Below are 10,700 nucleotides of genomic sequence, written 5' to 3'. Positions count from 1 at the left end.
ATTCACAAGTAGGGGGAAGAACCAGCAGCTGTATTCACTTGTCAGCTAACATAAACCTAAAAAAGACGTGCTTCTGTCGGCTATACACGTTGTGGCAATGCGGAGATAAATTTATTTTGCTCTTTTGCTCAGTGGGAGTGCACTATTGAAAGAGGGTTGTGTATATTAATTAATACTACTTGCACATGCTGACAATACCCTGTGAATTTGATGCTGCTGTCACGTAGTAATGACAATGACTGGAGTCTGAAAATACAATAAAGACTGATGTGCCCTACTGTCGATACCCTCTCGGTTTCTGTCTTCAAAACCGAAATGGTTCCTAGTGGATAGGGCAGAAGCCGTCCTAACTGCCTCACACTCCTATATGATTACCATGAAATTAAAAACTGAACTGGAGAACAGGGAACTGTAATTTGATGACGGTCATTTAAACTTTTATTGTAGCAGGAGAGGTTTTGGGAATTAATTAAAATTAACAACTCCACAAGAAAACTTAATTTATTAATGCCAGTAGGTAGCAAATATGATTATGATTCTGTAGCCTAAAAAGTGTGACGAACATACAGTTTTTTCGAAAATCCTTGTAACATTTCTGTTATGTAAGTAAGAGTAGGCTAGGGTAGTTTCAGTTTTTTCTGCCATCGCTGTCAGATGCCTGTGATCCCGGTTACCCAGGATCGTAGGTTGCCCACGTTGACGTAGACGGCGCCACCAAGGGTGCACACGCCGCTCCCCCACGACACGATGCCCACCTGCGTGCTGCCGCTCACCAGGGCACTGCCAGAATCACCATGGCACACGCTCTTTCCCGTCTCTCCAGCGCACAGCATGCGCGGAGTTACTTCGCGTCCGACGTTCGGGAAGACACACGCGGAGCGGTCCCTGACGCTGATGTCCACTTTCCGCAGGATGAAGACGGGAGCGTCTGTCTCCGTTAATCCCCAGCCGGCTATTGTGACAGCTAGGCCAGTTGGCGGGTCGTATCCGTCCTCTGGGAGGTTGATGACTGAAATTTTGGCGCCCAGAGGAAATGAACCGTCAATCTGCAAAATTAAATATATGGTAGGGTGGTAGAAGGCAGTTCAATGATTGCAACATATCTACATTTAGAGAAAGCTTTTGGTAAAACCAAATACACTACAGTCCATTAAAATGAGAAACGGGTATTCATTGGACAAATACTAGAAGTGACATGTGATTACATTTTCTCGCAATTTGGGTGCATAGATCCTGAGAAATCAGTACCCCGAACCACCATCTCTGGCTGTAATAACGGCCTTGATACGCCTGGACAGTGAGTCAAACAGAGCTGCCCATGCAGCTTCAACACGATACCAGAGTTCACCAAGAGTAGTGACTGGCGCATTGAGTCGAGCCAGTTGCTAGGCCGCCACTGACCAGATGTTTTCAGTTGGTGAGAGATCTGGAAATATGCTGGCCAGGTCAGCAGTCAGACATTTCCTGTATCCAGAAAGACCCGTATAGGACCTGCAATATGCGGTCGTGCATTATCCTCCTAAAATTAGGGTTTCACAGGGAGAGCCACGGGTCGTAACACATCTGAAATGTAACGTCCACTGTTCAAAGCGCCGTCAATGCGAACAAGAGGTGACCGAGACGTGTAACCAATGGCAAACCATACCATCACGCCGGGTGATACGCCAGTATGGTGGTGACGAATACACGTTTACAACGTGCGTTTACCGCGATGTCGCCAAACACGGATGCGACCATCATTATTTTGTAAACAGAACCAGGATCCATCCGGAAAAAGATGTTTTGCCATTCGAGCACCCAGGTTCGTCGCTGAGTACACCATCACAGGTGCTCCTGTCGGTGACGCAGCCATGGTCTCCGAACTGATAGTCCATGCTGCTGCAAACGTCGTCGAACTGTTCGTGCAGATGGTTGTTGTCTTGCAAACGTCCCTATCTGTTGACTCAGGGATTGAGACGTGGCTCCATCCTTTACAGCCACGAGGATAAAATGCCTGTCATCTCGTCTGCAAGCGATACGAGACCGTTGGGATTCAGCACAGTGTTCCGTATTATCCTCCTGAACCCACCGATTCCATATGCTGCTAACAGTCATTGGATCTCGACCAACGCGAGCAGCAATGTCGCGATACGATAATCCGCAATCGCGATAGGCTACATTCCGACCTTTATTAAAGTCGGAAACGAGATGGTACGCGTTTTGCCTCCTTACACGAGGCATCACAACAACGTTTCACCAGGCACCGCCAGTCAACTGCTGTTTGTGTAAGAGAAATCGGTTGGAACCTTTCCTCATGTCAGCACGTTGTAGCTGTCGCCACCGCCTCCACCCTTGTGTGAATGCTCTGAAAAGCTAATCATTAGCATATCACAGCACCTTCTTCCTGTCGGTTAAATTTCGCGTCTGTAGCACGTCATCTTCGCTGTGTGGCAATTTTAGTGGCCAGTAGTGTAGTTTCACCTATTTATAGCAGGAATAAAGGACAGCCCAACAGTTGCAATAAGTGGTTTTCATATAATCTTGACCAAGATTTCGATAGATTTAAACCCGTCTCCTTCGGAAGAACAGACAATTTCACGTAAGCAATTACAGTGAATGATCACTCGTAAAATTTATGGCCCTTAGACTCAAGGGCTTGTCACATCAAGAAAAACAGTCACTTACAGTAACAGACCATGTTAGTGGCTACATGACTGGCCAGCCACTCATGCAGTCGGATATATTCTATTACGGCTGACGCAGAACCCGGCGATGCAACACTGCGCCGTCGGTGGTTGAATATGTTGCTACGTGGTATAACACAATGAGGCTTTCTCGCAGCCAAGAACGTAAAGGGGCCTACCACTTGTCATAACGCATCAAGCCGGCATGTAGCCACTAACTTGGTCTGTTACTCTAAGTGACTGTTTTTACTGATGTGACAAGCCCTTGAGTCTAAGGGCCATAAATTTTACGTGTGATCTTACAGGGAGACAGGATTACCTGAGTGAATTCCTAGTGCAAAGTTGTCTGTTCTTCTGAAGAAGACGGGTTTAGACCCCTCGAAACCGTTGTCAACTTTATGTGAAAACCACCATTTTTTTCGTGTGGTTGACTGTCCATTACACATGTTTTTTTGTAACCGTTACTGTACTGCAACCACGTTCCAAATACCGTCGATTTTTCTAAATCTTCGCTACTACATATGAATCTTAAAGAATATTTAACCTTATACTGTTCTGGTAGCTGCACCTGCTCTCGAACAGAATGTGTTTCCAACCACAGTAATACGTAAACGTCATTTCTTGAAAACAGCAGTGTTTTCTGGCAGCATAATTGCTGTTTTTATGTCAGGTTACTACCTAACAGTTTCACTTGCCTAGATTCAAGGATCTTCTTTTACTGTGAAATCACTTTTGTGATCCTTTCGCTGCAACCTTCGTATTTACTGTGTCATTGGCAAAATTTTTGTTGGAAGTGCATAACATAACTTTAGTAATCCGTCTATGATGGCTTGTATAAGGTTCACTGTACCCACGAAATGCATGTATTGGGTAGTAGGCACAGACAAGCTTAGGTTATACAGTAATATGAACCGAGGATACTGTTCTTTGCGTCTCCGTTATTTGTGTTTTCTGCAATACGTTGCTTCAGTAACATATCTTTAATAGAAGTATGACTGTGTTAAAGCATGCAGGTCAAGAAAGCCGACAACGAAAGGGAGGGCGGTGTACTGACGAGGTGCCTTTCCACATCGCAGCCGATTTCACCTCAGGCAGAGGTTGACATGGGGATCGGTCGCTCTTCGTTGGTTCGTATACGTCCAAAACTAGGATGAATAATGCATACACAGTGTATAATATGTAATGATTATGTCTCTGTAGTAAGACGATAGCTCAGGAAATCAGGGTAATAAGGTAGAGGTGGAACAATAGTTAGCATCCAGCAGTGGTTTGCACACTGGACTCGCATTCAGGAGGATGACTGTTCAAACCCACGTCCGGCCATCAAGATTTAGGTTTTCCGTGATTTACCTAAACTGCACCAGGGAAATACTGGCACAGTTCCTTTGAAAGGGCACGGCCGATTTCCTTCCCCATCCTTGACATAATCCGAGCATGTGATCCGTCTCTAATGACCAAGATACTGATGAGAGGTTAAACTCAGTCTTCCTTCCTTCCTTCCGGTGTAATGAGAAGGCTTGGAGGAAATAATCTTGCAATCTGATCACTTCGTTCACTACCGGAGAAGCACTGTTCCTCTATTAGTGAATGACTGTTTTAGATAATTTCTTTAAGGATTATCTTCTTGAATTCTAGTGTTCCTTTTGCTGCTTTGATTTTTCTTCGTGCAAAAGTCGTTTATGGACTTGATATTGATTACCTTTTCGTGTTGTTGTTATTGAGGATTCTAGATGAGCTGCTTAAAGGTAGTTAACGTATTTGGGCAGATCCCGTAACACTAACTGCGGAATTTACCTTAATCACCGTTAATAAATTACAGCAGCCTGAACTGTGTGGTTTTATCCTCGACAAGGAAAGGCAGTTTTCGATGCGTTTTGCTCGACTTTTTTCTTGCTGCATATTTGAAACACGAGATACTGGTATACGTTTTTTACACAGATCCGGAGAAATGTACAGAAGGTGTCACTGTAAGAGCAAGAATTTGTTGAACATAAAATGCCGAGGACTGGTTTTGGCCTTATTGTCGCTATACTGAGTTTCAGTTATTACCGGTGAAATACAAAGTATCTACACAGAAATGCCCTATGTTTTGTAGCATTTTAAAAACTGTGTCTCTTTCATTGTTTTAGGTGTGGCTTATCTGTTCGATGCAGGAGAACCTAAGTTGCTACCCATTTTCTGCAACTTTATGCGCGTTTTCATTGGTTCATTGTTGTCTATCCAAGCGAAAATGGCATCATATCAAGAGGTTACGTGATGCGCGTTGGAACACAGAGTTTAATATTATTGTTTGGTAAAAAAGCGAGTTTGTCTCGGTTTATCAGGAAGGATTACCAAACGGCATGAAAAAAAAGGAATAGCAAAGACAGTTTGCGGCCACTGGTCAGCACTGAAGTGGCACGCAGGCAGTCGACGAGTCTCTGAAGAACAAGCTGAGAATTTTCATGGAGCATTCCAACGAAGTCCATGCATAACTATGCCTTAGGCTTCATGGGAGCTTCAAATGTAACGTGCCACTATTCATACGATCCTGAAAAAGTGAATCCATCTGTACAAGGGACAGAGTCTGCAGATCGTAAAGCAGGATGACAAGTAATGGAGACAGGCATTTGCATGTAAGATGTTTCTCCGAATCAACCGGTATTCTGGTTTCTAGTCCAGTATTACGTTTTCCGAGTCTCCGGATCTGCTTTAAGCATGACGTTCACTTTTGGGGGTCACATAATCCACGCAGTATCAGGGAAAAGCTCAAAGATGATCAGAGAGTGAATATTTCGTGTGGGTTCATGCGCGATAAGATAGTTGGGTTTTCTCCATTGGAGAGGAGACCAGTTACAGAAGTCTGCTTTGCCCTAATTAGAAGACTTGTTAGAAAAATCTTTGGTTCCAACAAGATGTTGCTCAACAACACTTATGGTTTGATAATCGGAAAATTCTGAATCGAACATTTCTAGGACACAAGACTGTGCGTCATTGACCCATAAATTGGCGTCCACGTTCTCCTGACATCACACCGATCGATTTATACCCCTGGGCCTCCGCAAAGGACAAGATGTTCCCCACTGCAGTTTTCGAACCTCCGTATTCGGAGTTTGGAAGCCGTTGCTAACATCCCTCTGGAAACGTTGTAGAACACCTATATGGAAACTGCATTCAGACTAGAGCATCACGTCACTGCAGGGGCTCACTTCGAAGTGTTTTGATGTAATGCAAATTTAATGTGATATGTGATTTATTTTAGGGAAAGAAACAAATTTATTTCTTTGCATTTTGTGTTGGTATGAAATTGAAAGTGGGTCATTTCGGTGTAATCTACGTAGATTCTTGTAGATCCCTTTAACAATAGGACTGATACAGCATATAGAAAATTCTAAACAACATACGGTGAAATGAGAAGCGTGGGTCGTGACATTAAGAGTGGAATGGGAATCTCACTGGTAAACACAGAGGAGAAAGCGGATGGGTGGCAGCAGTATGTTGAAGGCTTATTTGGGGGGAGGAGTTGTCAGATGGCGTGAGAGAAGAAGAATCTTCATTTGACACGGAAGAGACGGGGATCCACTATTCAATTCTGAATATAAATAGCTATAGAAAACTTGAAATCTAATGAGTCAGAACTGACAGGTAATGTTACATTGGATTCTCTGTAATCAGAGAGGCAAGTGCCAAAATTTCGATATAGTTGGTATGTAGAATGAATGAGGCAAACGAAGATATCATCAGACTTATCGAAAATTACTATCCACACAATTCGGAGGGTAACAAGAGTAGATAAGTGCAACAGATATCGTAGATTTATTTTAACAGTTCATGCATCGCAGTTGCTGACAAGAGAGACATACAGGAGAATGGAAAAGAAAATTTAGGTTAAGTATTACTCCAAGAAAAGTAAAGGCACCAGAGAGGCGGTCCTCAAATTGTGCTTGATAATGGACACACGACCGAAGAGAAATCAAGAAGAAATATTCATAGGATGTGCAGACCTGGAAAAGACGTTCGAAAATGTAAAATGTTGCAGGATGTTGAAAATTCTGAGAAAAATAGGAGTTAGCTGTAGGGAATGAGGGTAACATGCAATATCCCCAGGAACAAAAAGTGGACAGTAAGATTCGAAGATCAAATGACCAAGTGCATGGATTGAAACGGATTTGAGACTGGGATGAAGTTTTTCTCACCTACCGGTTAATCTTGACATAGACGAACGAATGAAGCAAGTGAACGAATATTCAGGAATGGGATTAGGATTCGGGGTGAAACGATATGTTATAAGATTAGCTAACAACAATGCTATCCTCAATAAGAGTGAAGAAGAACGCTGAATAGAATGACCAGTCCTATGACTATATTAAATGGATCGAAAGTAAACCGAAAAAATAACAAAGTAAAGAGATGTAGCGAATTTAAAACAACGAGAAGTATAACATTAGAATTATAGAGTACGAACCAGGCGAGTTAGCGTATTTTCCAATCAAAATAACCCATTACGAACCAAGCAAAGATGACATAAAAAGTAGACTAGTACAAGAAAAAAGGGAATTCCTGGCCAAAGATGTTTATTAGTATCAAACATAGGGCTTAATTAGAGTAAGAAATATTTGAGAATGTACGTTAGGAACGCGGCATTGTATGGTAGTGAATCATGGACTCTGGGAAAACCAGAAGAGGTGAAAATCGAAGCGTCTGAGATGCAGTGCTGAAGATGAATGTTCAAAATTACGTGGACTGGTAAGGTAAGGAACGTGGAGGTTCCTCATACAATCGGTGACGTAATGAAGTTATGGACAACAGTGACAAAGTGAAGGGACAGGATGGTAGTATGTGTGTAAACCTCTCCCATTTCCTGTTCGACACATGTAGACTTTCGTTATTGTTATTTCGCTGTAATTAGCCGTATCTTTCCAATTATAGGAAGATGGTCCTCGATTGTGGACCTTCTGGTTCATAGTTTTCAAAGTAGGGCGCAGAAGCTTAGATGCAATTCGTGTGTTACTTTACAGCTGGACGTATGCAGGAAATGATTACTACTACAGTTCGGAAGTGTATTTAAAAAATTATTTTGCATAAATATTAGACTGATAATCTGTTTGTTTCCCCCTAACAATTCGCCATAAATTCGAGACGTTGAGAATCACTTCTGGTTTGAACAAATTTTGTTATTTATTATGAAATAACATATTTTCTGCAGATCTTCATATGTGTATCTCAGGACATAATGCATATTTGCTAATTTCAACTTGGTCTTCGATAACGGAATGCCTAAAGAACTCTTACTTCAGCACACTACAGCAGTATCTGAAATGTTAAGTGATAATCAGTTAGAAGTTCTTTTCAGTAACGCCAATGGGAACTACCTGCTTGCGAAGGTAAGAAATTCTCGTTTTTGACTGAAGTTTGTGCTGCTGAGCTTCATGAAACTGATTGTAGCTAGGAGAGAAATACGTATTTGTACAGTGAATTCTTCTACCAGTGAAGTTGTAGATGATGCAGAAGAAACTGAAGAAAAAGCCAAGAAGAGCTCTGTTGCCACCTGTTTCAGAAGATACTTTTTAAAATGTTTGCCAACTAACGAAATTTGTTGAGGCTAGAAAGACCTGAAAATACAGAAAACCTGGCTGCAATTCCGAGATAAGAAGCTTGTGCATCTGTAGTGCATTGTATTCATGTTTTGTGGAATATTATTCTTGTGAAACTCATCACAAAATGTACTGTAATGATCTATTTACTAGCAAAAGCACCTTTTTTCTTGAAAGAAGATATTGTATTATTGTCATTTTCTTGCGTTTCTGAAGCAGATTTAGAGCTCCAATAAAAATATATTTTGCATAACCACATACTTAAAAAATGTTAATAACATTAATATTGCTATTTTCTATGTGCATAGGCATATACAGTTTACTGTTTCCATATTTGTAACATGTTTAGACTTAAGAAAGGGGAAAGAAAATGCAAAGCGAAATCTCAGTTTATTCTATTTTGGATATTTAAACAAATATTTTACTGAAGGTTTTAGCGTGAGACTTTTTAGCGTCTCTGTTACGTTGCAAACTTTAAAAACATTGCCCCACCACGAAAAGTATAACGTTCCTCATTGGATAGACAGAATTTTTGTAGGCGGAGCTTAAGGTTAATATTGAGACCCTGATTGGTCAGATGAAAACACAGCCAGATAGTTTTTTTTAAACCTCCTTCGGTAAATTGTAGTAAGGAGAAGTGAGAGTTAGTTCCGGGACGGCTAGCTGGATGGCTGGTGCGCCGGCCGCTGTCGCGCTGACGCTGCCTAAACACCGACAAGGTAATGAACGCACGCGATGCCGAGTTTTTGAGCGCATAAGGCTTCACTCAGAACTGCAGAAGACTCATCTGTTACACCCCTTTTTGCGCAATACTAGTGTCGATTGTTAATTAAAACTCATGGTGTTCGCATTTGCCACTTGAAGAACAGATCTGAAACGCGATGATTTTCCTTTATATAGTTATTGAGAAGCCACATCAGCCACTGTAATTTACGACAAGTTAGATAAGTAATTAAAGATAATTGAGGGTCACTGTAGACCATTTTGATAGTTTTTTCTTTTGTGAAACTTAAATTAAACGTAGATCATAGATGTGATATGGCATAGGTAATCCTTCGATCGATTGTAGAACTTGGAAACCCATTCAGGGAATATTCGTTCACATTTTTGTTGAACGCAGTTGGTTTTTACCATCCTGTATTAATACGTTTCCTTTTATCAATAGTGCAATTTATAAACAATGTTTTGTGAGTAGAATGAAATTTCCAATGTTAAACATAAGTGCTTTTTCGACGTTATTTTACAGCTAACTAAAAATAGGAAAGCCTTCAACCCCTTCCACTTGATTTAGTCAGTATTAAGATTCTTTTACAGGGAGTGCAGTGGAGCTGACGCTGAAATCATTTAGTATTTGGTTATATAATCGCTAGTCTCACTGAACTCTTCTGAATTCTATATGTCATGTGTGGTCTGGCGTCTCCTTACCAGCAACAGGTCCCAGGTTAAAACTAGTTAATTCCCTAAAAAACATGCTCAGAGCGTCGTTGCGCGAAAGTGGTAGGGAGACACGATATAGAACAAACAGACACCACCATGAATGTTTAGAGAGGCAGTAGTAAAGGGTAAACACTGAAGGTGAAGACAGAAACTGGACGTGGGATGCAAGGTTTGCTCTGAGGTGAAGACGGTGGCACACGGAGGAATTCGTGGTGGATCGGTTCAAAAACGTCTGAAGCGTGACGACCCCCCCCCCCCCCCAAACAAAACTCACCCGCAAGACCGTGATGTCATAGTCACCAGAGAAGCTGTTGTGTTGTTCGTGTTCGTAGACTTCGGCAACGTCCAACACTGTGCCCCCGCTGATGCGGCTGGAGGATCCGGCGCGCACGGTGTACAGCGACTGGTACGGCGTCTTGTAAGAGCTGACGCAGTGGGCGGCCGTCAGGGCCCACTGGGTTCCGATTATGGAGGCGCCGCACTGATGGTAGCCACCATACATGAGGGCCAGAGTCCACGGGTAGTCGTCGATGCTGGCTTTGGAGCCGCCGATGACGCGGCCTTGAATCCGCGAGCTCAACCGCAGCGCCCGTGGCTCCACCAGCTGCAGCTGCACAGCCAGCAGCAGGCACAGCACTGCGACCTGGATGCCTGCCATAGCGGGTCTAACGTCTCAGCGAATGAGCAGACCATATATAGCTGCCCTCTCCCTATTGTTATCTCTGTCCTCCAAATTGCTCGGCCATGAAGTGTCTACTTGGAGAGTTTTATCGGTCGGTGAACGGTGTCACAATTTTGCAAGACAGGAAGTATGTCTTCATCCCAGATGATGAGCAGTTTAAGTTTCGCAAGCGTTAGAAGCATTGACGAAATGTTCTCGTGTACAGACTCTTGCGAGTAGAAACATGTATTTGAATCCTGTAACAATCATTAGGTTTGTCCATATTTGACTGATGTTGGGAACTGTGCCCGTTTATAGCGGACTACCGTATCCTAACACAGGATAGAGCGAAGATAGGGTATCACT

At 42.5% G+C, this 10,700-nt stretch overlaps 1 protein-coding gene across 1 annotated transcript; it reads right to left on the bottom strand.

Annotated features, from left to right (window-relative positions):
* Window positions 1-483: 483 nt before the first annotated feature.
* LOC126272943 (trypsin-7-like) lies at window positions 484-10,334 on the bottom strand. The gene is made up of 2 exons (XM_049976242.1): window positions 9,948-10,334; window positions 484-1,046 (listed from the first exon to the last, which is right to left on the bottom strand). The coding sequence occupies exons 1-2, from the start codon at window positions 10,329-10,331 to the stop codon at window positions 651-653; spliced, it is 780 nt and encodes a 259-aa protein (XP_049832199.1). The 5' UTR covers window positions 10,332-10,334; the 3' UTR covers window positions 484-650.
* Window positions 10,335-10,700: the final 366 nt, after the last annotated feature.

This window comes from Schistocerca gregaria, chromosome 5, assembly GCF_023897955.1.
Source record: "Schistocerca gregaria isolate iqSchGreg1 chromosome 5, iqSchGreg1.2, whole genome shotgun sequence".
In the NCBI taxonomy this organism is placed as follows: Eukaryota; Metazoa; Arthropoda; class Insecta; order Orthoptera; family Acrididae; genus Schistocerca; species Schistocerca gregaria.
This window is presented reverse-complemented; position numbering and strand designations above follow the sequence as displayed.